The 26,409-nt window shown below is 56.0% G+C and overlaps 8 protein-coding genes across 8 annotated transcripts, besides 21 other annotated features; 5 read left to right on the forward strand and 3 right to left on the reverse strand.

Annotated features, from left to right (window-relative positions):
* Window positions 1–4,501: 4,501 nt before the first annotated feature.
* Window positions 4,502–4,533: a tandem repeat.
* A 3,214-nt stretch (window positions 4,534–7,747) lies between these two features.
* EKO05_0009041 (uncharacterized protein) lies at window positions 7,748–9,348 on the reverse strand (the record flags this gene model as incomplete). Its single annotated transcript, XM_038942127.2, has 2 exons — window positions 7,748–7,966; window positions 8,077–9,348. 2 exons carry the CDS (start codon window positions 9,346–9,348, stop codon window positions 7,748–7,750), a joined length of 1,491 nt encoding a protein of 496 aa, XP_038795656.2.
* A 615-nt stretch (window positions 9,349–9,963) lies between these two features.
* Window positions 9,964–10,809, forward strand: EKO05_0009042 (uncharacterized protein; the record flags this gene model as incomplete). Its single annotated transcript, XM_038942081.1, has 3 exons — window positions 9,964–10,192; window positions 10,246–10,472; window positions 10,519–10,809. 3 exons carry the CDS (start codon window positions 9,964–9,966, stop codon window positions 10,807–10,809), a joined length of 747 nt encoding a protein of 248 aa, XP_038795657.1.
* Window positions 10,810–11,124: 315 nt separating this feature from the next.
* Window positions 11,125–11,154: a tandem repeat.
* Window positions 11,155–11,569: 415 nt separating this feature from the next.
* Window positions 11,570–11,601: a tandem repeat.
* An 8-nt stretch (window positions 11,602–11,609) lies between these two features.
* EKO05_0009043 (Apyrase) lies at window positions 11,610–13,888 on the forward strand (the record flags this gene model as incomplete). The annotated part of the gene is made up of 3 exons (XM_038941997.1): window positions 11,610–11,619; window positions 11,678–11,712; window positions 11,768–13,888. The coding sequence occupies 3 exons, from the start codon at window positions 11,610–11,612 to the stop codon at window positions 13,886–13,888; spliced, it is 2,166 nt and encodes a 721-aa protein (XP_038795658.1).
* Window positions 12,547–12,588: a tandem repeat.
* Window positions 13,889–14,394: 506 nt separating the features above from the next.
* Window positions 14,395–14,687: a mobile genetic element.
* Window positions 14,688–14,771: 84 nt separating this feature from the next.
* EKO05_0009044 (uncharacterized protein) lies at window positions 14,772–15,873 on the forward strand (the record flags this gene model as incomplete). Its single annotated transcript, XM_038942087.1, has 4 exons — window positions 14,772–14,854; window positions 14,928–14,934; window positions 15,018–15,321; window positions 15,524–15,873. The coding sequence occupies 4 exons, from the start codon at window positions 14,772–14,774 to the stop codon at window positions 15,871–15,873; spliced, it is 744 nt and encodes a 247-aa protein (XP_038795659.1).
* Window positions 15,874–16,286: 413 nt separating this feature from the next.
* EKO05_0009045 (H(+)-transporting V1 sector ATPase subunit D) lies at window positions 16,287–17,310 on the reverse strand (the record flags this gene model as incomplete). Its single annotated transcript, XM_038941875.2, has 5 exons — window positions 16,287–16,545; window positions 16,593–16,977; window positions 17,054–17,064; window positions 17,130–17,242; window positions 17,296–17,310. 5 exons carry the CDS (start codon window positions 17,308–17,310, stop codon window positions 16,287–16,289), a joined length of 783 nt encoding a protein of 260 aa, XP_038795660.2.
* Window positions 17,006–17,039: a tandem repeat.
* A 20-nt stretch (window positions 17,311–17,330) lies between the features above and the next one.
* Window positions 17,331–17,353: a tandem repeat.
* Window positions 17,354–17,480: 127 nt separating this feature from the next.
* Window positions 17,481–17,540: a tandem repeat.
* Window positions 17,541–17,605: 65 nt separating this feature from the next.
* Window positions 17,606–17,644: a tandem repeat.
* Window positions 17,645–17,737: 93 nt separating this feature from the next.
* Window positions 17,738–17,805: a tandem repeat.
* A 46-nt stretch (window positions 17,806–17,851) lies between these two features.
* EKO05_0009046 (pre-mRNA-splicing factor syf1) lies at window positions 17,852–20,447 on the forward strand (the record flags this gene model as incomplete). The annotated part of the gene is made up of 2 exons (XM_038942113.2): window positions 17,852–20,160; window positions 20,210–20,447. 2 exons carry the CDS (start codon window positions 17,852–17,854, stop codon window positions 20,445–20,447), a joined length of 2,547 nt encoding a protein of 848 aa, XP_038795661.2.
* Window positions 17,877–17,935: a tandem repeat.
* Window positions 18,883–18,936: a tandem repeat.
* A 135-nt stretch (window positions 20,448–20,582) lies between the features above and the next one.
* Window positions 20,583–20,596: a tandem repeat.
* Window positions 20,597–20,659: a tandem repeat.
* A 200-nt stretch (window positions 20,660–20,859) lies between these two features.
* Window positions 20,860–20,890: a tandem repeat.
* A 48-nt stretch (window positions 20,891–20,938) lies between these two features.
* Window positions 20,939–20,979: a tandem repeat.
* A 19-nt stretch (window positions 20,980–20,998) lies between these two features.
* Window positions 20,999–21,025: a tandem repeat.
* A 185-nt stretch (window positions 21,026–21,210) lies between these two features.
* Window positions 21,211–21,237: a tandem repeat.
* Window positions 21,238–21,850: 613 nt separating this feature from the next.
* Window positions 21,851–23,097, reverse strand: EKO05_0009047 (Protein-serine/threonine phosphatase; the record flags this gene model as incomplete). The annotated part of the gene is made up of 6 exons (XM_038941850.1): window positions 21,851–21,923; window positions 21,971–22,043; window positions 22,093–22,626; window positions 22,674–22,779; window positions 22,829–22,870; window positions 22,936–23,097. The coding sequence occupies 6 exons, from the start codon at window positions 23,095–23,097 to the stop codon at window positions 21,851–21,853; spliced, it is 990 nt and encodes a 329-aa protein (XP_038795662.1).
* Window positions 23,098–23,606: 509 nt separating this feature from the next.
* On the forward strand, window positions 23,607–25,849 carry EKO05_0009048 (uncharacterized protein; the record flags this gene model as incomplete). Its single annotated transcript, XM_038942149.1, has 2 exons — window positions 23,607–23,687; window positions 23,738–25,849. 2 exons carry the CDS (start codon window positions 23,607–23,609, stop codon window positions 25,847–25,849), a joined length of 2,193 nt encoding a protein of 730 aa, XP_038795663.1.
* Window positions 24,569–24,598: a tandem repeat.
* Window positions 24,832–24,922: a tandem repeat.
* Window positions 25,850–25,885: 36 nt separating the features above from the next.
* Window positions 25,886–26,111: a tandem repeat.
* The last annotated feature ends 298 nt before the right edge of the window (window positions 26,112–26,409 follow it).

The raw sequence follows: 26,409 nt of genomic DNA on the forward strand, positions 1-26,409 counted from the left end.
CCATCAAAACGCAGACTCTTGTTTCAGATCAAGCTGTCTGCTGAGACTCGTCAGCTTGTGCACCTTCTTCCTCTGCGTGTACGCTGATCTCTGCGCGTGACAACAAGGCAACGACATGCCATGCATTCGCTATGGCAACTGCTGTCGCACACAGGGAGCCGCACGAACCCAATGGGGGAGTCGCCGCTGGGTGACTTAGATGAGGCCAAGCAATGCTCCTTGTCAGGGCGTCATATTACAGCAAATACCTCGCGACGCGCGACTCTCCTGGAAGCTTGTTCCTCGCCTTGCCGTTCTCATCGATAACCACAACGACAACAATGGGTCCTCGTACGCAAAGGGCCACTTCTCAGCTCACCAATGCCACTGTAAGGGGCACAGACATGGTGTTGGCTGTTGTTTGCCGCCAGCACAGCCCCCAGCGACTTTTTGAGCTTGCCCCCACCGCCGGCAAAATCTTCTGGTTGACGCTGGCGGTTGGTACCCCAGTCAAGACCAAGCATCCGTGTCCTGGCGATCAAGCGCATCCAGGGCACACGAAGCCAAGACAACGTCACCTCCGACGACGCCAAGCGTGGAAATTGACCCGCTCCGCGATGACCTTCGTTCGAGTACGCTCCCGTCTCCTGCTTGTGCGCGTCAGAGACGCTGAGAAGGCTCAAGCTTGTTATCCCTGCTTTCAACCATCTTAAATTCACGCAAATGGGCCGTGTTACGATAGGTGATGTGGACACTAGCCTCTGGGTAAATTCGCCCTCGCAGGCAGGCTCCACGCGTGTGTGACGGTCGTGTTAGAGTTTCCAAGCCTCTAAACCACTGGTCTTGACACGACATGTTGATGCTTGCTACGCACAAGATTCGCTGATGAATCCAGCTGATCTTCTCCAGCTTGGCATATCCAATCGCAAAACAAAACCGACCTTGTGCTCATCAGCTGGTTTTTAGGTTCACCCCGCAAACGGCTCTCTACCATGCGCATTGCTGTCACACCCCACCGCATGCAAGTTCTGAAATCGTTTTGATAATCGCAATCAAAGACAAACTCGATGCACGGTTTTATTACGGGTGTGGCACTTAAATGTCGCATTCACAAAAGTTATAAAGGGAGGAAACCCAGCCTCTCGTATTAAAGAAGTAGCCGGCTACACGCCGACGATCCTTGATCATACGAGGAGGTGTATTTGCCTAATCTCGGTGGCCAAACATGCTGCTCTCATTAAACTGAAGAATAAACGTATTGAAGGAACCAGCAAGTATGACAGGGTTTTATTGTGACAGTCTCCGTAAAGGTATTCGTTCTATTCTACGTTGGCTCTCAACTGGTCATTACATTTAATTGTACAGCCTTATACTCTACGGTTCACAATCTCTGTCAAGTTATTTATCCATACTACAAAGGATGAGTCGCTTCTGTCGTTCATGTACTGAACGGTCTCAAGGCCGGGACATTACCACCTGAGCATGATGCAGAGAGCCGTGTCGATGTCGCCCAGCTCAGCATGTCCGGTCGCTATGAGTTCGTGGTTTTTAATCCAATCGACTACTTCTTCGTCCGCTAGGTAAGACCTCTACTTTTTGTATCAGGAAAACGCCGTTCCTAGGTACGTGGAGTAAGACAGTACTTTCCACAGATACTGAACTTCAGAGCCCTAGCAATCGACGAAGCGCCACACAACAAAAAGAACACCCCCTTTTCCAACCAGATAAATCCAAGCCAACCATGGAAAGTCCATAACCGTACTCCTCGAAGCGGGCCGAGCGCAGCAGCACCAATAGTCTCCTTCGCCCCCTCGCCCCTCGCCCCCTCGCCCCCACCCCGCCTTACACAGCCTACCGTCTCGAACGCCTGCACCACGCACCCACGTCTCAACGACCACGACATCAAGGAAAATGAAAATTATCAGTTCTTGGCCGCCACTCACCCGCAACGCAAACCGGACTTGTTCTGCATGTGAAATAAAATTGGGATTGTCGGAAGAGCATTCATCCGGTGTCTCGCTGGTGCACAACGCAATAAATTCCAATAAATTTCGACAACCTTCTAAGATGCTATTCAATGTGCATTATGTACTTATATATATATGTACAAGTGTCTTGATTAGGCGTAAACTTGAGGCGCATATTCTATAGTCTACTTGTTCCCTCTAATAATGCCTAGCTGGACGAATCTATCGAGCCTTGCGGATGTATAACTTTCATTCAACCAAGCCTTGGCTAACAAGGCCATGGACAGGGCTGCGCCACTGTTAGGCGGGTAAGATTACGTCTTGCTTCCTGCCTATGGTGAATTCCGCTGCACTTGAAGCTTTTCATCTATCTACTTTACCCTTCCTTTTGAAGCGACATTCATTTACTTAGGGTTACACGAAATTACGAGCAAGAGGCACGCTCCCTCCTTTGTAACCACGACGTGCTGACTTGTCTGGCGAGAGCAAAGACCACTCAAGGCCATGAGGACTCGCTGGCACAAACCTTCTTGTTCCGACCTAAACATAAGTCTCTGGGAAGACTGCTGGCCTTACTGCATAGCATGCGATAATCTCTGCCCATCTCGGGCAGAACTGCATGCATGCCAGGCTGAAGTTGGTACATCACCGTGAACTGTACCTACAGACGAGCGCCAGGGAGAGATGCGTCTGTACTGGCCATCGTGTGTTCGCTATCACTACGGCGAGATACATCGTGTTTAAGATGACCAAGCCGGTCTGAACACGTCTGCGGGCACCAAACGTACCACCCGTCCATCAGTCTCGCTGAATCTCATCTACAGCTCAATGTCAAATGCGATTGAGTTTCGAATAGCTTGCTTGCACGCGGGATAGCAGATGAGGGGTTCGATCTGCACAGCCTTTTAACTCGCAAAAGGAAACATGTGTCGTGGAGTGATGCCGAAAACGATGGGGAAAGCGATGAGGACGATGACAAGAGGAACACTGCAACTAAGAGGAAGGTACACATCACCACAGCGTCTATTGGACAGGCCGAGCTATCCGAGAGTGATGAGGGTGTGAATGTTGGTGACCCCGAATTGCAATCGCAGCCAAGACGAGGCTTGCTTTCCATGTCGTTCTGGCACGCTCGAAAGGGAAAGCTATCCCATGTCAACTGACATTTGCGGAGGACAAATCTTCTGCAGTGACTGGTCTGGCCTCTCGCTTTCAGGCCATCACCAGGGATGATTACGTTGCGGGCCGCTGGAAAATCAATGTTGAGCCATCTCTGTTTCGGAGCTGCGTGAATGGAGCCTTTCGAGTCGAGTCGTACAGAGCTCCCACCTGGAGCTGGTCCCGTATCGATGGAGTACTCACAACCCGGAACGCAAACCGGCTGAGTGAGGATCCAGCATCCTTTCTAATATTGCACCCTTGCGCTCAGGTCGATGGCGATAACCCGTTCGGGCACGTCACGGCTGGGAAACTTACGGTGAAATTCAGGGCAATGGAAGTCCATTGGAGCACTGAACGACGGGGTTGGTTATCATCCGGTCGACCTTAGGTGGTCAGAAGACTAATCACGAACTAACAATCCTCGACTAAGATGGCAACCCAGTCGGTTGCTGGGACTATGATGATCGTCTCCACTGCCTATTTATCACCCGGTTCACCCTAGGCAGGTGGCACAAACCAAGCCAACACCGAAGCTAGGTTAGCGTACAAACCCGCAGAAATCAATACCGATGCATACAGAACTGCAGCCCGAGATCTGGTCCCCTCTCTGGTCAAGGGTAATCTACGTACCAGGGGATCTGCTGCTGGTCAAGGGCCAGGTGACTCGTAGGCAAACGCCTGGTGGGACCGACGAAGGCAACGTAGACTTCGTTACAATCTTGGTATCCAGACCGACACAAGGAAATAAGGATGAGTACCAACGCGTAGGAATAGGAGAATTGACCGGGTGGGATGACAATATTGCATTCGTTCCGACGTTAGCAGTTGTCTAGACATCATACCAGCGACGCCACACAGGAAAGCAGGGCGTACCAACACGCTTTATATAAGTTGTCTGAATTTCACTATGTGTTTTTCGCACTTTGCCACTTTGTTCCTGGAGGAACGGGCCATTAGTTTTAATGAACAAGTTACAAATCTCGACATCTCGACATCTCGCGAGGATTAACCATAGCGCTCAACCTGCTCTACTAACTGGTGGCCTACTCGAATTAGTGGCTAGGTGGGTAACCGCTAGCCTGCTGTATATTTTTGGATATTCTTTTATACCTCTTAGGGAGGTCTTGAACGTTGAGCTTAGGCTTCTAAAACCGGTGCTTCATTTTGCGTACGCCGAATGCGTGTGCTCGGCACTGAGGAGGGGGCTTTGGTGTTGACGGGACATCGAGGTTTCGAGTGCGGGAAATGGATGGTAAGGAGGTCTAGTTCGGTGTGCGCTGTGTTTCCAGGAAGGGGGCAGTGAGGGGGTTGGTGAGAGGAGGGGACATAGGAAAGAAAAGATGCACGAGGGAGGTGCGCGAGGAGAGACGTAGAAGGAAGGTTGAGTTGTGGGTGGTGAATGGGAAGGGGAAGGGGAAGGAGAAGGAGGCGCATTCAAGGAGCTAGATCCAACTCCATCGACGCTTCAACCATCGAGGCTGTTGTGGGCTGGTAACCTTGCATAAGTCGGAGTTTCTGCTTCGTGGGCTGCAAGGATCGAGTGGCGGAGAGGAAGTCGTGATGACGCGCTACTCGATAGTCCGGGTTGTGGAGGGTGTCAATGGAAACGAAGTATGACGGTGTGCTTTGAGAGTCCATGATTAGCTTCAAGTGCCTGGAAAGAAAAACTGGTGTAGGAGACAGATAAGGTCGGCATTGAAGAGAGAGATGAATATGAAGGAGAGAAGTAAACTGAGGCGGCAGTGCAAGTTCATGCCAGAGAGGACTGAGCTTTCAGCGGCCATGCTGAGCGTGCGCAGTGGAGTGAGAACCCGGGAGAGAGCGTGCCAAAATCTGTTGCCAAGTCATATTCGGTACGCTTGTTTCTGCCTCTGCTGCCCTCATAGCTATTTCCAGGCTATTGTAAGATCCCGGTCTGACAATCCGTAAATTTCCTCAGTGGATACGAAATGTCGTTGTCTCCAACAGGCCTGCTCGTTCTGCTTCAATGGCCTCGCCATGCATCAGTCCATGAACGTAAGCCTCTCCTTTCAGAGTACAGTGGATTCCGTCTCCAGTATCAGAAGGGTCAACAATCCTTCTCAAAATGAACGGAGTGTCTGCTCCTTTCAGAACCACCAGCATGTCTCCAACCTGCGTTTCTTTGGGGCCCAACCCAACGTAGCCTCTCTCACCCACAACCAGCGTGTTGTTCTGCGTAATCATATGCACCAAGCTCTTCACCATGTGCACGTGCTGTGGTGTGATCGACGCTAGCATCTCACCAGTCTCTTTCTGAGAATAACCGTTTTTCGCATCGAACAGGATGAATGGTTGCTTTTCGACGCGGCCTTGCCACCACTCGGCAAATGCAATTTCCTCGAAAATTGGTAATACCTTCATTCTCATGAATGCCTCTAGTGCGGAAGCAGATGCCGTCACGCTGTGTCGAAACGCGTCTTGTAAAGTCGAGTTCTCGGTAAAGGGATAACACACTCAGTCCAGGTCTCTCCAGACAGAGTCTTGTGTATGCTGCTGACCATCTGTTGTGACCGAGTCACTGTCTTCATCCGTCTCGGAGTCTATCTCCTCAACAGAGCAATCGGGTTGCAAGTGTTTGAATGCATGGTCCGGATGTATGCCCTCCGCCCCAAGAAAGCAGGGATGGCAGAGGTCAAAATCAGGACATATCTTACACTTGTGGCGTACGCCACATATAGTCTTGCTGCATCCATCGCAGGTTGCATCATGTATAGCAGGGCTGTTGGCAACGAGCCGACTCCACTGTAACAGACACGCGTTGTTTGGCACTTGAGAGCGATCCGATAATTTACCCACAGAAGCCACTGAGTCACTGAGAATACCCGAGACTTCAAGTACGGTGTTGTTCCGAATCTTGGCATCTGCGGTTGTGCCTTTGGCTGCGGCGAAGCGATCTTTGAGTATGAGCCGACGCTGGCTCCTCTCTTGGAAATGACGTAGACGCGTAGCTTGCGTCCAATCTGGACACCAGGAAGGCAAGTTGTTCATACGGAGCCAGTCATTTTTGACTCCACGTTGTGCGCAGTTGCGTTGCAAGGGAGCTCCATGCTCGTCCTGGTCTGCAGTGACGTGGCGAAGAGCGTCGAGCGACTGACTGTGTCGAATCAGGCTCCCCGTGACGTGTATCACCCACTCGTGAGGAGGCAGATCGTAACGTATGAGGTCGGAAGGTGGGTTGACTGCTAATCCAACAAACCCATTCACAAGATCTCGGGGATCTGGCAGACCATCAGCTCGCTGCGAACGCTTGATAAAAGCTCTTTGCCCGCGATATACGAAAACAGGTAGCGAACAAGGGGAACCCGCAAAACCTCTATGAATTTGTAGTCCTTGGGATGCACATACCTGTGGCAGAGCGAATTCCGTTGTCCAAGATGAGGCTGACTAAATCCTCGGTACGCTGAGTCCTCATTCTTCTACTGTCAAGGATGTGGGTCAAGTGTATATATGGACTGGAGAAGGCTGTCTTGGCTAGATTCCTCGTCCCAGGTTTATCGAAAACACCGCGACAGCAAGCGTCTGCACTAAACAGGTGAAGCCGTACCGACTCAATGTAGTCCTCGAGGTCCTTATCGGTGAAGACGTTGTTCCCGGAGTGAAACAGAATTCGCTTGGCTAACGCCTGCTCAATCCGCGTCAGATCGGAGAAGCTTGTATGTTTGCCCGTCTACCGCAGCGACAAAGAAAATATGGCTGGGCTTCGGGCTGCGGGAAATGAGATCGGGCAAGCTTACCGCTTCTTGGAACGTCCATGCTCGGTACCACCAAGTATCAAAACGTAAGTTCAACGCAAAAAGATCATACGGTGCTTCTTCGTAATGTCTTGCATGGTCTTTTCCGTACAGAGGGACCTTATCGGACACGTCAGTCTTTGAGCGTTCCCCCAACCAAACGAGGACCTGTTCCGCCTGGAAGTAGATCTTGTCCATCATTGCGACTTGACTCGTTCGTTCCTGGATATTCGTTTGATCGATACAGACAGCGTCTACCTGGGTTGTAACTCTAGTTAGCGTGAAGCCCTTGGGACACCGCTTGTTTGTGTTGGCACATACCCACAATGTACGTGGTCTGTTCGCGTTTTGCATGACTTTCAAGGCATCATGCAGATTCTTTGTCACCGTATGCTTGGATCCGTCCAGTATAATCTCCATGGAATCTTCCCATTCTCCCCAAACATACGATAAAGCCTCATACGTCGGGTCGGAGAGCAGGCTGACGATCTTCAGTATGCAGTTGACGGATTTCGAGTCCTGTTCACGTGGAGCAACCTCTAACAATCGGATTTGTTGATCACTGGTGCTCAGTGGTTGCCACCGGTCCATATCGGCTAGTGTTTAGTTCGATGGAAGTGTGTGGTCGTAACGATGTGAGTTTTGAGGGGTGGGGTTGTTAGGCTAACCCTCTTAGTGCTTACTTTTTACACTTCCCACCTTCTATCTCTGTACATCTCTCCATCTTTCTATAATAGAGACAATGTAATTCTACTTTTGAAAATAAAATTCCATGTGTACAACCACCTTTGCTGGTCTATGCTGAGGCTAATGTATTAGTGTTATGTACACAAACAGTGTATACCTAAAAAGATACCCTACAATTAAGAGTTAGGCCTCCACTGCCGTCTATCCAGCCTCCTCGCCTTCCACCTCCTCGTTTACGTCCTTCTTCTTCAGCCTCGGCAGCTGGATGGCTAGGACAAGCGCGTTGGCTACGGCGAAGACGACGATCGCCGAGACGAAGGTCAGTTTCAAACTGCGGTTGTAGGCGTCGATGACCTGCGCTTGATGCTTGGGGTCGAGATCTACGATACTGCGGACGGATTTGCGGACTGTGAGGATGATCTGGAGTTTCTTAGCCCTATGCATGGGTTTGGATTGGTTGGGACGGTGAGAGTGAGTTAGGTAGTTTTGAGTGTGAAGGAGTATTCTTGCTTGAATGAAATGATACACACCTCGTCTTTGTGTCGTCCGGTGACGAGTCGATTTAGATACGCGGTCAGTGCGTTTTGCAGAATCAGACTGCTGAACGACACGCCCATGACAACGCCCAAGCTGCGCCAGAGGAGCAGGGTACTGGTCATGACGGCTTGGTCTTCCTGCGTACTCGTCGCGAGGACAGCGAGAGAGGTTGCAGGGAACGAAAGACCCTGTCCAATGCTCGATGGGATGAGGAAGATGCTCGCCAGCCATGCTGGGATACCGTCCCACATGGCACTCAGGCATACGCTCCCGACGAGCATTGATATTGTGCCGACGACGATGAGCCACTTCATCCGCCCCGTGGCTGTCATGATGAATCCACAGCTCACTCCGCAGACGGTCAGCGCGAGGGAGGGCCCGCCAAGACGAAAGCCAGACACCGAAGCTGACTCGAGCTTGACGGCTTGGAAGTACAACGGCGCGTTGAAGAGAATTGTGTTGATGCCCAGCGCAGCAAAGAAATTGTTGAACACCAGACTCCCCCTCGGTCTACTGAACAGCATGGGCAGGGGCATGACAGCGCGCTTCGCCCGGCTCTCGACGCGGATCAGCACAGAACCAGCGACGCCGGCAACGATGAGCGATGTGATTACAAACGGGTGCTTCCACGGGTACACATTGCCTCCGAGATTGAGGCCTAAGATGAGGGCTGCGACAGAGCCGGTGAGCAGGATCGACCCAGCAATGTCGAAGCCGCGCATAGCATCTCGTATTCCTAAGCCTGACCGCTTGTGCAGATTTGGGCCGAGGGTGGAGGGTGTGGTGAAGAAAGCGTTTATTAAGAGAAGAACGAAGACGGGGATCTGGATGGCAAACGTCATCCGCCAGCCCAGTTTATCGCACAAGAAGCCGCCAAAAGCTGCACCGCAGGCTGAGCCGCCGCCGTAGAAAAGGTTGATGTACGCTTGGTACGTGCCGCGGACGTCGATGCTGACCAGATCGTTGGTCATGACGTTGCCCATGGAGAGGACGCCGGCGGCGCCGATACCACAGAAGGCGCGGGCGGCGATGAAGGAGCCGATGGACTGGGCGAAAGCACACCATGCTGTCGTTGCTGTGATGATGACAAGACCGGAGAGGTAGAGAGGTCGGCGGCCGATGGTGTCGGACAGCCGGCCCATGAGAGGTTGGAGTGAGGTGGAAGTCAAGAGGAAGGCGGTTGAGAGCCAGGAGGCCGAGTTGGAGGCGTGGAAGTAGGAGGTGATTACCGGGTGCGACGAGGCCATGAGGGTGGAGTCAAACATGGCGACCTGATGGCGTGAGCAATATTTCATCTGGATGAAAGACACACTTGGCCTACAAAATACCCCATCAGAATACCTCCAAACACACATCTAAAGCGCCAAGTAGGCACGCCCTCCAACAGGCCATTTTTCTGAAATTTCACAAGATGCTCCGCTTCCGTTCTCGATATTGTTTTCCCGAGTTCCGGAAACCGCGGTACTTCCTGAGCACCCTCTCCTAACTCTTGCGCAGCCAAAACATCCTCGTCCTGGATCGGTACGGGGTCCGCTTGGCGCAGCGATGATGCAAGAAGGGGGGTTCGCTCCGAGGATGTGGTAGCGGACGTTGCACCGGCATGCGCGGAAGATGGCATGTCGACAAGGCACTGCACCAGCTCCACTCTTCGACAGCACTTCCCAACAGAGCGTTGAAGTGTTGGACGAATGTGGAGAAATAGCGATGAGCGTCATCGGCGCCGAACATTGCGTTACGGTTGATAACGACGCTTCTACCGACGCTCCCAACCGCATCGCGTTAAGTCTCCCGAGCTTCGCCGCCACCTGCCCTGCATCGCCGCTATCAACCATCGAACCCCATGTGCAGCCAGATTCCACCTCTGCAAGACACACACCGGGATGAAGACGCCACTACGAATAGCGGTTCTGCAGTGCGACACGCCGCCACCCGACGTGGTCGCGCTGTATGGCGCCTACGACCGCATCTTTACGACTCTGCTGGAGAAGGCGGCGGAGGGCCTCGGCCTGGATCCGAAAAAGGATCTCGAGTTGAGCGCATTTGAAGTGGTGACGAAGCAGGAGTACCCTGAGATTGAGGATGTGGACGCTGTACTGATCAGCGGCTCGAGTGAGTACTATGTATGCAGTGGCTGGCGAGGGGCACGTGCTGAGCAGGGACAGAGCACAACTCGTTCGACAGCGACCCGTGGATCTTGAAGCTGGTTGCGTTTACCGAGAAGCTGCTCAAGCAAGACCGCGTGCGCATCATTGGCGTGTGTTTTGGGCATCAGATTGTTGGACGAGCTATGGGCGTCAAGGTGGGACGCAGCGACAACGGGTGGGAGATCTCGGTGCTGCCTGTCGAGCTCACGGCGAAGGGGAAGGAGGTGTTCCAGCAAGACACGCTCGTAGGTCAGAAGCTCACATGTCCCTGTTCTGTGCTGATTGTTGCAGGCCATCCACCAGATGCACAAAGACATCGTTTTCGAGTACCCTGAAGGGGTGGAGAAACTCGGCGCATCGCCGCGCTGCTTGACGCAGGGCATGTACCAGAAAGGCAGGCTGATTTCGGTGCAAGGACACCCAGAGTTTCACGAGGGGATTGTCAGCCGGCTCGTCAAGATGAGGCACCAGCAAGGCATCTTCGAAGATGAGCAGGCGAGGGATGCGCTGAGCAGGGTTGGGGACAAGCACGACGGGGTTGTGATTGCGCAGGCATTCTTGAGGTTCTTGCTGGAGGACTGAGTCGCCTGCATTTGGTGGGGGTTCCAGTGCAGGATAGATGGACGTCACGAAGCCAAGATGGGTATCTGGGCATGAGGTCACACAAGGATCCGATCCTGGCATAGTATCGTAGTATCGAATTATCGAATTATCGAAGCATCGAAGCATCGAAGCATTACCACATCGACACATCGACTATTTCGGGATGGGAGGCGGAAGCAGTGCAGAAAGCGGCCTAGTGCAGCAGCACCGAGGGACCCTTTGTGCTACAGTACCAGGCTACGTAGGACAAGCCTCAGCATGGCAGCGTGGGGGCAGCGTGGGGTGCAGCCAGGAGCGAGGTGCGAGGTGCGAGGTGCGAGGTGCCAAGTGGCCTCTTGCCAGCCGTGCAGTCTGGCGTGAAAGCAGCTGCAGGTGAAACGCTCCAGACGACGGTGTTGTTGATGGTGGGGAGAGACGGAGAGGTGCATCTGTAGCGACGGCAACGACGGCCTAGCGCACGCACTGATAGGTGGGCCGCGAACTGTCCAACGGCGTGGCGGCGTGGCGGCGTGGCGGCGTGGGGAGGAGAGACTAAAGCGGATGCTTGCGACGCTTCACGGACAGGGACGACGGCCAGTTCCAGCTCCTCCACGACGCTCGTTAGACGCTCCGCTCTGCCTCCCTCCCCCCCTGACCGGCCGCGCCGCACAGGTTTCTTGGTCGCCGTACAGACGTTGACTATCCCGCGCAGCTGCTGCATGGCCTGCTGCTGATCGCTCATCGCTACGTGGACCGCTAGCCTGCCTGCCCTGCCCTGCCCTGCCCTGCCCTCCTGCACCATGGGAAAGTGTAGGCCATCCTGCTCCGCCCCGCATTCCGCAGTTCGCTGACGAGACCTGGGCTGTAGGGCGCTATGGAGTCGTTCTGGACGCTGGCTCCTCTGTGCGTACTCGTCATGGCCACGGCGACAGTGGCAGCCTCAGCTAACGGCGCATAGGGCACGCGCGTCCACGTGTACCGCTGGCTGAACAGCGACGCCGCGCGCAAAGGCGCAACAGACGCCCAGCTGCACGCCCTGCCCGTCGTCGAGACGGACAGGAAGTGGACCAAGAAGATCCACCCGGGCATCTCCACCTTTGGCACCCACCCGCACGACGTCGGCCCCAACCACCTCGACAAGCTGCTCCGCCATGCGCTCAAGCACATCCCCGCCGCCGACGTCCCGGACACGCCGCTGTTCCTGCTCGCCACCGCCGGCATGCGCATCCTGCCGCCCGTCCAGCGGAAAGAGGTGCTCAACGAGGTCTGCGACTACGCACGCAAGCACACAGCCCTGCAGCTGCCCGACTGCGCCCTCCACGTCCAGGTCATACCCGGCGAGACAGAGGGCCTGTATGGCTGGATAGCCGCAAACTACCTGCTGGGCGGCTTCGACAGGCCGCAGAGCCACGACCACGGCAAGGGCCACAGCACGTACGGCTTCCTGGACATGGGCGGCGCCTCGGCCCAGATGGCCTTTGCCCCAAACGCCACCGAGGCCGACAGGCACGCAAACGACCTGACCCTCCTGCGCCTCCGCACCCTCGACGGGACACCGCTCGAGTACAAGGTCTTTGTGACGACGTGGCTGGGCTTCGGTGTCAACCAGGCGCGCCAGCGCTACGTCCAGGCGCTGCTCGACTCGACCTCATCCAAGGAACTGCCAGACCCTTGTCTGCCCGCTGGCCTGGACGTGGACGTCACCAAAGAGGGAAGGTTCCTGGAGATCGACTCTGGCGATGACGCCGACGACGACGACGATAGCGACGACAGCGACGAGCCTGCCGCGAAATTGCACGGGACTGGAAACTTCCAGGAGTGCCTGCACCAGACGTTTCCCTTGCTGGAGAAGGAGAAGGAGTGTCTGGACGAGCCTTGCCTGCTCAACGGGCAGCACGTGCCCGCCATCGACTTCGACGTCAACCACTTCGTAGGCGTATCCGAGTACTGGCACACGACACACGACATCTTCGAGGACAAGCACAAAGACAAAGCCTACGACTTCAAGACATACCAAGAGCGCGTGAGCGACTTCTGCAACCAGGACTGGAAGCACATACAAAAGGGCATCGACAAGGGCAAATGGGGCAAGAAAGTCGACGAGGACAAGGCGCGCGAGGTCTGCTTCAAGGCGTCCTGGATCATCAACATGCTGCACGACGGCATCGGCGTCCCCCGCGTCGGCATCGAGCCGCTCCCCGACTCCAAAAACACCACAAAGGCCGTCCTGGACGAGGCCAAAGCAAAAGGCTTCCTCGACCCCTTCCAAGCCGTCAACAAGATCAACGACGTGGAAGTGTCGTGGACGCTCGGCAAGATGGTCCTCTACGCCGCCTCCGAAGTCCCTCCTCCCGACTCGAAAGCGCTCGCGGTAGGCTTTGGCTCCAACGAAGCCGGCATTCCAGAAGACTTCCAGTACCCCGGCGGCTCCTACCTCCCCTGGAACCACGACCCGCTCGACGACGACAACTGGCACCGCCTGTTCGTCGAGTACCCGTCCCGCATCCCCGCGCTGCTCGTCATGATTGTCATCGTCCTGCTCATCTTCAGCATCATCCTGGGCAAGGAGAAACGCAGCGTGGTCCGCCAGTACGCCGCGTCCCTGTTCAAGAAGAAGCCCGGCAAAACCCACACCCCGCTCAAAGGCAAGCGGCGCGGCTTCCTCCCCTCGAAACTCTTCGGCCTTGGCGGCTCCGGCTCCGGCTCCCACCAGACGTACGAGCGCGTCGACGCGGGCGAAGACGGGCTCTCGCACAACGACTTTGAGCTCGAAGAAACCTACCTCGACTCTTCCGACGACGACCGCCACTTTTCCGATGATTCGGAGGCGTCGCGCGTCGGCCGCACAAGCGGGTGGGCCACGCCGCAGATCCAGACGTCTGAGCCGCTCACTGCCGGCTACTTTGGCGCTGCAGGACAGCCGGATCTGGTGTCGGCCGGCCAGGGACTGGGGCTGGGGCCCCTGAATGCCATTGAGCGCGGTGGTCTGCTGGCGAGGACGGACAGCAGGGAGCGCATACGGAGTCGGGCGAGTAGTCCGAAGCGCGGGCGGAGCAAGATGGGCAATCTGGATGAGTGAATCCCGACGTGTATTAGCATAGACGGCGTTTGCGCGGTGTCTGGTGTTTGGCGTAGCGTAGACCGTGTTGTAGTATTGGCGACGGCGTTTTTCTGTTTCTTCTCGCCAAGGCAATACATGCATCATCCGCAGTCTTCTACACAAGACATGACAATCTCCACCTCTCCCTCTCAAGCCATGTGCGTAGTTGAACCCAAGGAAGTCGTTCGCTCTCGAGCGCTGACGTCAGGCCGGGCCTCATGCCACGCTAGCTCACTCGCAAGGCCTGAAGACTGCACAGACGCCGCTTGCGAACAGCTGATCTGCGCGCTAACGGCCATGTTTCAACCCTCTGCATGGGATTCTCGCTGAAGAGAGGTGCAGATTGGGCAATCGTTGGTTGGAGGAGGCAGTCACTGTTGTCGAAAGAGCCCAGCCAGAGTAAACGCAGCACTACTGCATAAGCAAGTCCACGGAAATCATGTTGCCGCTCTGCCAGGCGAATGAGGAACACAACTTGAGTCTTGAGCTGACCAGACCACCGACTCACTGACTTGGTCTAAGCAATATGCATGAACACTGAAATTACAATCTTTATAGCTGCTGCACTCTGTAATGATAAAATATTATAGATAGATTGTAGATCACCTTATCCTAAAATAACCCTAACCTTGGGCTAACTCTAACTCTAAGAATTTGTTGTAGTTATCTCCAACATGTTTATATTATATTCTAAATAGGGTTAGAAGATAATCTTTAGCGTTGGTTGGGTAGAGCTGCCAAGGCAAGGTTAAGCTCTTAGCGATGGTCAGCTCAAGCGCCTCCGGCTCCCGAGCGTCCGTCCGTCGGCCAACCTTGCGCGAGCCTCCAGCTTTCTCACGCGCACCCACCCACACAGCCCAGCATGGCCGACAGAATGGAGGGCGTAGTGATGAGCGGCGGCGTCCCGCACATGGACGTGTCCAAATACCCGGTCCCCGTCGAAACGTAAGTTCTCAGCGCGATGAGCGATCCGCGGGATCAGGTGGCTGGCCTGGGCTGACTGACACGGCGACCACAGCATCTACGTAAGTGGCTCCCCACGCATCTCGACAGCTGCCGGGCACGCAGCGCACCCCCCGAGCGGCGCTAACGACCGCGGCCGCAACAGGTCAACAACCTCGAAGAGCGCGTCAAGGTGGAGACGATGAAAGCCGCGCTGACACGGGTGTTTGGGTGCTACGGCCCCTTGCTGGACGTGATAGCAAAGTCGTCTCTGAAGCGCAAAGGCCAGGCGTTCCTGGTGTTTGACAGCGAGAAGAGCGCGCTGGACGCTGTCGACGACATGGACGGCTTCGAGCTGTACGGCAAGGTGATGCGCGTTTCGCGCGCGCGCACGCACAGCGACGAGACGGTGAAGCGCAAGGCGGCGGATATGTACGAGGAGCATAAAAGGAAGCGGTTGATGCTGAAGGGTAGGTTTTTCTTTGCATTTTCAGAGTCTTGGTATTCTCGAGTCTTGGTATTCTTGAGTCATGGTATTCTTGAGCCGTGATATTTTTAAGATTTGGTATTCTTAAGACTTGGTGTTCTTAAGAGACTTGGTGTTCTTAAGAGACTGGGTACTCTTAAGAGTCTCGGTACTCTCAAGAAAAGATCCATACTAACCATCACCAGACTTCAAGCGGGCAGAAGAAGACGCCAAAGCGGCGGCGGCCCCGCCAACGACCGAGGCGAGCAAACCACGGCCGGCCAAGTCGGGCGCAGCGGCGGTGCCAGACGAGTACGTGCGGCCGAACAAGACGCTGTTCCTGCAGAACATAGCGCGCGACGTGGACGAGGAGGCGCTGTCGGAGATCTTCGAGCGCTTCGAGGGCTTCAAGGAAGTGCGGCTGGTGTCGGTCAGGGCGGTGGCGTTTGCCGAGTTTGAGAGCGAGCCGTTTGCCATTACGGCCAAGGAGGCGACGGCGAATATGCCCATTGGCGCAGAGGGTAAGCCGATGAAGGTCACATACCAGAGGCAGTGAGGGGGGAGGGAAGAGGGAGAGAGGAAGAGGAAGAGGAAGAGGGCAGAGGGAGAGAGAAGAGGGAGAGAGAAGAGAGAAGAGAGGGAGAGAAGAAAGAAGGGAGGGAGAGAAGAAAGAAGGGAGAAGAGTGAAGAGAGGAAAAGAGGGAGAGCGGTATGATGTATGATGGCGCAGGGCAAGCTGATCAAGCTCACGTACCAGAGGCAGTGAGGAGGGAAGAGAAAAGAGAGAAGGAGAGAGAAGAGCAAGAGCGTTACAATGTTCATGATACCTCGTTCAGTTTCTGTAGGGACGGTCGAATCCAAGATTTTCGCTGTTCCACTTGTATCATGGCCCTGTTTGTGAGAAAGTCGTGTGTATTGTGAGAAAGCCATGTGTTGTGAGAAAAGGTCATGTATTCGGGACTGTGTACACTAGAAAATGACGTCCTGGTTGTCTTCGTCACCAAACAGGTCTTTGCTGCCCGAGGCGTCGTCTGCTGCCTTGGCCGGCTCTTGGTTGGCAGCCTCGGCGGCCTTCTTCTTCTGTCTGATGGCCTCTTCGACGGCGGCGTCTCCCTTCTTCTTGGCCGACACCTTCTTCAGGCGGTAGTGCTCCTCGCGGTCCAGCTCGTCGAGCTCCGAGTCGATGTACTTGATCGTATTCTCGGTTCGGGGGATGATGACGTGCTCACTGGGCGTGTCAGCGCTGCTCCCACTCGCTGCACGGCAACCACCTACATGGCGTTGACACGGCGGTTGACCACCTTGATGACCTCGTCGAGGATGACAAAGGCCGTCTGCAGACTGGCCAGCTCGACCAGTGTCTCGACGGCGCGGGCATACGTCTCTCGACACCTCTGGATCTGCTGGCCGCCCTTGCCCAGGCCGGTCAGTGCGAAGTCGTTGTTGGCCTCGACGGTGTAGCTCTCGAAGCGGGGCAGGAGGACGCCCGAGACGTTTTCTTGCTTGGTGCGGACGCGGAAGCGGGCCTGCTTGGCCGACTCCTGGATCTGGTAGCCAATGTCACCGCCGACGGCGTACGAGACTTCGGCGAGGGAGAAGGCGGCGACCTGCATGACCCTGCCCATTTTGCGCTTGGCCTCGTCGATGCGGCGGGTGATTTCTGGGCGTGTGTTTAGCTGGGGGTGCGCGCAGGCAGGCATGGCAGGCATGGCAGGCATGGCATGGGGGGGCCGCACCTCGGAAACGTCTGCACGGGGTCAGCACAGGAGCACAGGTGCAGGCGGGTGGCCGAGGGCGGGTGGCACGGCCTACTTGGTCAGGGCTTCGCTCTTGCGCTTGAGCAGGTCGTGTCCCTGCTGGGCGCCCTTGAGCTTCGTCTTCATCAGGCCCAGCGACTGGCGCGTGGGGAAGACGGCCTCTCGTGCCTGGATGCGCGTTAGCAGGCCGGCGGCGGCTGTCTGGGCGCTGTGCAACGAACCCCGCTGCCAGACATGACGGCAGGCGGTAGAGACGGGGGGAGGAGGAGGAGGAGGGGGGGCGACGCTCGAGGGGTGCTGGGAGGAAGGCCGCGGCGGTCGTGGCGGGGGTGGACGATGGACGGGGCGGGGCGGGGCGTGCAGGCGGGAGCCGGGTAGGCGAGGGTTGAGAGCCGGGCAGGCGGGAGTCGAGAGTCGAGCGTCGAGCGTCGAGCGTCGAGTGTCGGGCGTCGGGCGTCGTGCGTCGTGCAGGCGGACGTGACGCAGCTGCTGGGGGACAGGAAGCTCGGACGCGTCTGCCAGCCCGTGGGTGGGGACGGCAGGGCAGGGCAGGGCAGCACAGGGCAGGGCGCGGGCTGATTGGACTGATTGGGGAGGGCGCTGGCGGCAAGTCCCGAGCGCTGCGAGATTCCGCTCAGAACTTTAAACGCGGCACCGCCAGGCACGACGACGACGACGACAACGACGACGACAACGACGACAACGCCGCCGCCGCCGACGACGACACGACGTCCCCGCCGCCCTGGCGCCGCCATGCCCGCCCAGATTCTGCCCTCCATGACCGCCCAGATCCTGGCCTCGACGACCGCGCCCGCGCCCGCGCCCCCGCCTGCAACAGCACCCACGGCGCCCGCCCGGCCCAGCAAGCGCAGGATGGACCGGCCGCCCGAGCTCTTCCTCATAACCGACCAGGACGGCGCGTACGAGGACGACATCCAGCGCAACCCCGGCAGCGTCAAGCCGTGGCTCGACTACTTCGCCTTCAAGCGCGCGCGCGGCAGCCTCGTCGAGCAGGCCTTCGTCCTCGAGCGCGCCGTCACCAGCCTGCCGCGGTCCTACAAGCTGTGGAAGCTGTACCTCGACCTGCGCACCCGCCACCTCGCCCACAGGAACCCCGCCAAGTTCGCCCCGCACTTCCTCAAGGTCAATTCCCTCTTCGAGCGCGCCCTCGTCCTGCTCAACAAGATGCCGCGCATCTGGGAGCTCTACCTCGCCTTCCTCATGCAGCAGCCCCTCGTCACCACCACCCGCCGCACCTTCGACCGCGCCCTCCGCGCCCTGCCCCTGACCCAGCACAGCCGCATCTGGGCCCTCTACCGCCCCTTTGCCGCCTCCGCCTCGGGCGAGACCGCCGTCTCCATCTGGCGCCGCTACATGCAGATCCACCCCGAGCACGCCGAGGACTTCATCGAGCTGCTCAAGGACATGCGCAAGTACACCGACGCCGTCACCCAGTACATGCACATCCTCAACAACCCGCGCTTCAAGAGCAAGCACGCAAAGGCGCCCTTCCACTTCTGGTCCGAGATGATGGACCTCATCATCGACCACGCCGCCGACATCGACACCTCCGACGACAGCGGCATCGACGTCGAGAAAATCACCCACAGCGGCATCGCAAAGTTCCCCGACCAGCGCGGCATCCTGTGGGTCGGCCTGGCCCGCTACTGGATGCACAAGGCCGAGTACGAAAAGGCCCGCGACGTCTTCGAGCGCGCCATCACCACCGTCATGACCGTCCGCGACTTCTCCCTCGTCTTCGACACGTACGTCGAGGCCGAAGAGGCCATGATTGGCCTCAAGCTGAACGACGCCGCCGCCCGCTCCGAGATGCGCACCCCCGACCCCGCCGCCGACGCCGATCTCGACATCCGCATCGTCCGCTTCGAGTCGCTGATGCAGCGCCGACCCTTCCTGCTCAACGATGTCCTCTTGCGCCAGAACCCGCACAACGTCATCGAGTGGGAGAAGCGCGTCGCCCTCTGGGGAGACAACAAGAAAGAGGTCGTCCACACCTACACAGACGCCATCGCTGCCATCCACCCCAAAAAGGCAGTCGGCAAGTTCCACGAGCTCTGGGCCAACTACGCAAGGTTCTACGAAGCCGTCGGCAGCCTCCACAACGCCCGTGCCATTATGGAAAAGGCCGTCAAGGTCCCCTTCAAGTCCGTCGCCGAGCTGGCCGAGATGTGGTGCGAGTGGGCCGAGATGGAGCTGCGCAACCAAAACTTCGACAAGGCGGTCGACATCATGGCCAAGGCGACCCAGGCGCCCAAGCGATCCAACGTCGACTACTTTGACGAGTCGCTGACCCCGCAGCAGCGTGTGCACAAGAGCTGGAAACTGTGGAGCTTCTACGTCGACCTCGTCGAGAGCGTCAGCACCCTGGACGAGACAAAGAAGGTGTACGAGAGGATCTTCGAGCTCCGCATCGCCACCCCGCAGACGGTCGTCAACTACGCCAACCTGCTCGAGGAGAACCAGTACTTTGAAGACAGCTTCAAGGTCTACGAGCGCGGCCTCGACCTCTTCAGCTACCCAGTCGCCTTTGAGATCTGGAACCTGTACCTCACAAAAGCCGTGGACCGCAAGATCGGCATGGAGCGCTTGCGCGACCTCTTCGAGCAGGCCGTTGAAGGCTGCCCGCCCAAGTTCGCCAAGGTCCTGTACCTCATGTACGGCGCCCTGGAGGAAGACCGCGGCCTCGCACGCCACGCCATGCGCATCTACGAGCGCGCCACCCGCGCCGTCGCCGACGAGGACCGCATGGACATGTTCAATTTCTACATCACCAAATCCGCCTCCAACTTCGGTCTCACCTCCACCCGGCCCATCTACGAGCGCGCCATCGCCGCGCTCCCAGACGGCGAGGCCAAGGAGATGTGTCTCAAGTTCGCCGAGATGGAGAGGCGGCTGGGTGAGATTGACCGCGCGCGAGCCATCTACGGCCACGCCTCACAGTTCTGCGATCCCAGGACGAGCCCCGAGTTCTGGAAGAAGTGGGAGGGTTTCGAAGTCTCGCACGGAAACGAAGACACCTACAAGGAGATGCTGCGCATCAAGCGGAGCGTCCAAGCACAGTACAAGTACGTTACCCCCCAGACCTGCTTCAATACCCCTACCAACACCCCGCAGCACGGACGTCAACTTCATCGCCTCCCAAGCCATTGCGCGCGGCCAGGCCAACGGCAACACAGAAGCCGGTGCAGAAAACGACGCAGCCGCCGGCGAAGACGCCATGGCAGCGCTGGAGCGCCAGGCTCGCGCTCCCGCTGGCTTCGTCGCCGCGACCACGGGCCTGAAGGGCAACATTGCACCCACGGAACACGCCGCCGCGAATCCGGACGCGATCGATCTCGACGACGATCTATAGTAGCGAATCCAATCGACGGGACATGGAATAGACGGGAGGCGCCGCGATGCGATGCTGCGGCGAAGAGTCCGCAGAGGGGAGGCATGTCATCTAGCGTGTTATTTGTGTGTGCATATCACCGGCGTTCAACCAGGGCTTTTTCTTTTTCTTTTTCTTTACCTTGCGTTACTTTACTCTACCTTACCTTTACCAGACCTTTACCTTACCTTTACCTATCTACCCATCCTTGAGGGGGGGTTTTGCATCTTTTTTTTTAAAAAAAAGACTTCATTCCTTCGTCTGTGTACACGCACACTCGTTGGCCGTGCGCCTCATCCCGAGAATGTATAAGAGTCGAGCCTCCTTTTCCTTTGTTCTTGGCTGCTTTGCATCTCCGGCGTCTTTGTTTCCTCCGTGGTGGATACTGAGCCCCCTTTTTCTTTTTTCTTTTTCTTTTTCTTTTTTCCTCTCTGGGTTTTGGCAGGGAGAGAGTTTTGGTAGAGTTGGTAGAGTGGATGGATGGATGGATGGATGGATGGATGGATGGATGGATCGATATATGGTTTCCTTCCTCCGCTTCCGCTTCCGCTTCCGCTTCCTGCAAACACAACGCATCACCTGCATGGGTAATTGTACCTTGTACGATTCATTCGTCTGCTCTGATTCGTTCGGTCATACACATACACATCTCACACATCGACCCCCCAACAACCATCACCACCCAACATGGCAATCATCTCGTCGCAGATACACAGCATCGACAAGACCCAATGCCTGTCACTTCCCATTCCACTCCACTCCACTCCACCCCGATCCCTTGCTGCGGCGTGACCAGAGGTGAGAAGAGCTTGTTTCCAAGCACGAGACCGATTGAGAGCGGGTGAAGAGCTTGTTTCCAAGCATGAGACCGATTGAAGCAAGGTGAAGAGCTTGTTTCCAAGCATGAGACCGATTGAGAGCAGGTGAATCAAGGAGCTAGTACCCAGATACAGCAACTAGAGACCGATTGAGAGCAGGTGAATCAGGGAATTAGTACCCAGATACAGCAACTAGAGACCGATTGAGAGCAGGTGAATCAGGGAATTAGTACCCAGATACAGCAACTAGAGACAGTCGATCGAAAAAAAAAACATCACTTCACCAGCATGAAAAGAACGTCGAAGTCATATTTCATCGATCATCGTAAATTGCGTACACCTGCAGGAATACGACTTCAAGTCTACAGCACTTTGCCTGCATAGCAGTAGACCCTCTCGTCGTTGATAGCTGAGCCAGGGCCCTAGGATCGTACCGCACGTGCGCTTCTCTGCGTCGTGTGGCATCGTAATTAGGAATACAATCACAGCGCCATATTCGGCCATGTATGGTCCATTATGCTCTCTCCCTGCTCTATGATGCCATGTATCGACGGACGTTGGTATTTTCTACAAGAAATAGTCCGGGGTCCTGCGAGACACCATCGGTTCACCAGCACGCGGGCACGGGTCGAATTGCAGGCTGTCACAAAGTCAGTTGGTGAGTATACGAGGGGAGGCTCGACATACAAAGTGTACTTGAGATGCTCGTCGATCTCCATGATAGCCGCTTGGTTGCCGCACCTGTAGCAGTAATTTGGTGCTGTGTTTGTGAGCGTGGGGTCTAGCGATAGTCCATCGGAGGATCTCACCTGAGAAAATAGTCACGACATTCCTATCTTGCGACCAGTTGTAACCCTCCATGACAAGCTGGTGGGCTCGTGCGACCAGAGTCAGACCGTTGTTGTGGTTGAACGCCTCTGAGATGTCCTGGCCGAATGTGTAACCAGCACCACGGGGGGATATTCCCCAGCCACACCTGTCATCGGGGTCTGACCAGAGAAGGTCGCACATGGGCCCTTCGTGGGGCACTTCCTGAATGCGGTCAAGCGCCCTGATGTTGTCGAGCGTGTCGATGCTAGGCGAGAGACCACCGTGCAAGCAGAAGATCTGGTTGTCGATCAACGCAGTAAGAGGCAGATAGTCGAAGAGGTCTGTGAAGTACTTCCAGACATTGGCGTTGCCGTACTTGCGGAGACACTCGTCGTAGAAGCCATACACCTGGGTGATCTGTCTCGACTCGTGGTTTCCACGGAGAATGGTAATGCGTTGGGGGTATCGAATCTTGAGTGCAACGAGAAGGGTCACCGTCTCGACGGAGAAGTAACCTCGGTCGACGTAGTCACCTAGGAACGATCAGTACGCGACGCGGGCGTATAGGCGGTGGACCTACCCATGAAGAGGTAATTAGTGTCCGGGTTGGGTCCACCAATCTTGAACAGCTCCATCAGGTCGTGGAACTGTCCGTGGATGTCACCGCAGACCGTGACGGGGCATTTCTACGCCAAGGTGAGCCGCAGCATTGCAAAACAAAGGGGTGGCACATACCACTGGTTGTACGTTGGACTCCTCCTGAAGCACCTCACGAGCCTGTCGCATGACACAGTTAGTATACATCGTCCCTCTGCGAACTGCGCGCGCGCCTTGTCGCGTACCTTGTCGCACAGCCTCTGAACGTCGCTCTCCGCCAATTGCTTGCATGTCATTAGGCTCTCGATCCAGCCGTCCAGCGTCGGAATTGTGGCGGGCTCAGAGGCCGGAACTGACGAGAGCTGCATAGGCTCGGGCATCTTGGCGTCCTCCATATTCGTGTCCATGGTTGCGGCGCGGCGGGTGTGGTGATGGGCGGGCGGGGGGCGTTTGTTGTGAGGTCGAGCTGTCGAGGGGTTCTTGCCCTTTCAAACTTGGCAGATGACGTGCCACTGGCGGGCAACCAGATTCGCAGGCAGTGTGGGCTTTGCAGAGACCAGCTGTAAGACCACAGAGTGTGTTGAACGAGTTGAGGGATATCACGAGCGGTAGCAGGGGGCAGCAGAAGAATGGGGCATGAATTGACATGCGTACCACACTTGCACGGATGCCATTCTTGGCCTCGAGCCGCGATCGGTGGCGGGGCTACTTGGCTCCGGCTTAGTCAACCCCGTCACATGATGTGGCGGGGAAACATCGGGCCAGACCTTCTTATTTATCCCCAACGGAAGGATCGCCCGCCCCTCCGCTCTCCACTTAAGCGCGTCGCGACTTCCCGACTCTCAGCTTCTTCCACCAGTCGCAACTGCACTCGGTATCAACAGCTACAACTGAACGCGCTCTATCGCACTCTGCGATGGCTTCCAAACGCGACTTCGGTCGCGCCTTCGACATTCCTGTTGGCTTCCAAAGCGACATCCTCGCTGCAGAGCCCCAGGTCTGTCTTTCATTGCCGCTCTTTGTCTGACACTGAGCTCACCAAGGCAGGCACTCGAATCATCGACAGCTCACACAACTCCTGGTCAATGGCCCGAGGAGTATCTAGATAGCGACGAGGCAACTGCGCCTGCGCGCAGCGACACCTTCTTCACCACCGCAGCCAGATTCGCGACCTCGGTTACCTTGGAGGTCTTCAAGCTTCCCTCCCGCCTCGTGAACAGCTTCACGCGACAGCAGCAGATCCGCGCTGTTCCCATAATCAGAGAAGACGGTGCGTCTAAGAGACGCCTGGTCGATGCAGGCCTCACCCCGACCACTCCAACGCGCAGATGCGGCTCTGGAGGTTCTCAGGGAACACTGAGACAGCCCTTGTCCAGCTCTGACGTCACGCGTAATCATCTCTCCGGCCTCTGGCTCGAGACACTATCTACCTCGACCTTCGACTCTCAGTGCTCAGAATTTCCCCAGGGCGATGACATTAACGACAGTCTCGACTGGTCGATGGACGATGTCGACTCCGGCACGCCCCCACACATTCCACAAACTGGCTCTCCCACCACTCACAGCTGGCTCCGACGACCTGAGAGGAGGACCAGCTCGCCCATCTCCCAATTCTCTGCCCTTCGCAAGTTCTCCGTCACGCCCATGCGACAGCAGCTCCTTAGAAAGCAGTTGCGGGCTCCAGTCTCGTCATTAGTTCTACAGCAGCCCAATCGTATCATGGCACCTCCAATCTCGCACGCCTTTACTATTGACGACTTGAAGAAAATGAACACCGGGTCATCACTCATCCCCATCAACGCGCCCGCTGTCGCGACCAATGCGCAAGAGGTCAGTGCTCATTACAGGGCTGAGCTCGAAACGCGGGAAAATAGAGACGCCGACGCACGGGCCGCAGCCGAGCCGAGCTATTGCAACCCCGTCGATACCATCGACATTGACCTTTCCTTCCTCCAGGATGCAAGCCATGCGGACACCATTGTGACACCGCACAAACTTTCACCTTCACCGGTACGCAGAAAGAGTGTCCGATGGGCTTCTCAAAGCACTGTCAAGTCATATTACGTCGATGAAAAAATTAGCGAGATGCTCGACTCCACTTTGGAATCCATCAGATCGCCGACCCCCAAACCGGACTTTGCCGAAGACGATGACGAGGAAGCCGAAGACGATGACGAGGAAGCCGAAGACGATGAAGGGGACGCCGGAGATGACGATGAGGAAGCCGAAAACCTGCAGGAGGTTGAATTCGAGTGGCCAGACTCAGATTCGGATTTTGACGATGATGTGGATGGGCCATCTCTAGATGATTCGCTGCACGAATCGCAGCTCTCCAAAGAGCTTCTTCAAGACCTTGAGGAGGACTTCAAGAACCTCTTGGCGAAGGCTCCGCCTCCACCTCCACCACCCAAGCCTCTCGTCGCCCCTCTATCCATTGCAGAACGCACACAGCTCGAGGACATCGCCGCCAAATCAAAGCATGGCCTCAACGAAGCCTTCCCCATCATACCTCACAAAATCAGTGCGCGTGACTTTGGTACCTTGTTGCCAGACCAGTTCAACGGTAGTGCCAAGGCCTGGCTCAACGACGAGATTGTCAATGAGTATCTCGCTGTGCTGGTGAAGGAATGTAACCAGGACGCTGCCTTTGTCTTCAAGCGCGGTGGTCCTGCACCTCCCTACCATGCTTTCTCCTCGCACTGGTACAACTCTATCAAGGGCGGCGTTAAGAATGTTGAACGGTGGGCTGGCAGGGTTGGCTTGGGAGGTAAACAGTTTTTGGACGCTAAGCTCGTCCTCTACCCCATCTGCGATGGCTCTCACTGGCGCCTGCTCGCCGTCAAACCCCAGGAGCGGATCATTGAGTACCTTGATTCTCTTGGCTGGGATGGCGAGAAATATGTTGACAAGCTGCGCTTGTATCTGAAGAATGAGCTCAAGGAACTCTACAAGGACGAAGAGTGGACAGTGGTCGAACAACAGCGGAGCTCACGCCAGCTCAACGGCAGCGACTGCGGTGTCTTTGTTCTGCTGAACGCTCTGGTCCTTTTACTCGGATATGACACCAAGAAGGTTATCGCATGCAATGGCATGCTGGAAGCACGAGAGCGTATGGCTATCACCATCATCACCGGGCATCCAGTGGAGTTGGATTATTGATCGTGGAGGCGTCCGGACGGATTGATGGGCACTGGCGTTTTCTCTTTGGTTTTCTGGTTTTCTTCTGTTCCTGTTTTGTTTTGCTTTGTTTTGTTTGGTTCTGTTTTGTTTCACTTGGTTTGGTCTTGCTTGGTTTTGTTTTGCTTGGTTTTGTTTTGCTTGGTTTGGTTTTGCTTGGGTTTGTTTTGCTTGGTTTTGTTTGGTTGTTTTGTTTTGCTTGGGTTTGTTTGGTTGTTTGGGTTTGTTTTGTTTTGCTTGGTTTGATGTGCATGATATGGAGTTCAGTCGTTTTGAGATACCCCCACCAGCCGCGGAGGCTGACGATTGATTTGGTTTTATACTGTACTTTACAAGGGCTAGAGACCCTTCAGTAGACGATTGTAATCGTATTAGCGCTACACCTTGCTTCATACTGCTATAGATGATCTGGAATGCACAACGTTAGATTTCTATATGATCAGCAAGTCTTTTTCTTGTTCAAATATTCAATAATAGCTGGATGTCACAGTGTAGGGGATAGCCTCCCAGTTGAACATGTATTTGATGTTCAGATGATTTAG

The sequence above is a fragment of the Ascochyta rabiei genome, chromosome 16 (assembly GCF_004011695.2).
Source record: "Ascochyta rabiei chromosome 16, complete sequence".
Taxonomy (NCBI): domain Eukaryota; kingdom Fungi; phylum Ascomycota; class Dothideomycetes; order Pleosporales; family Didymellaceae; genus Ascochyta; species Ascochyta rabiei.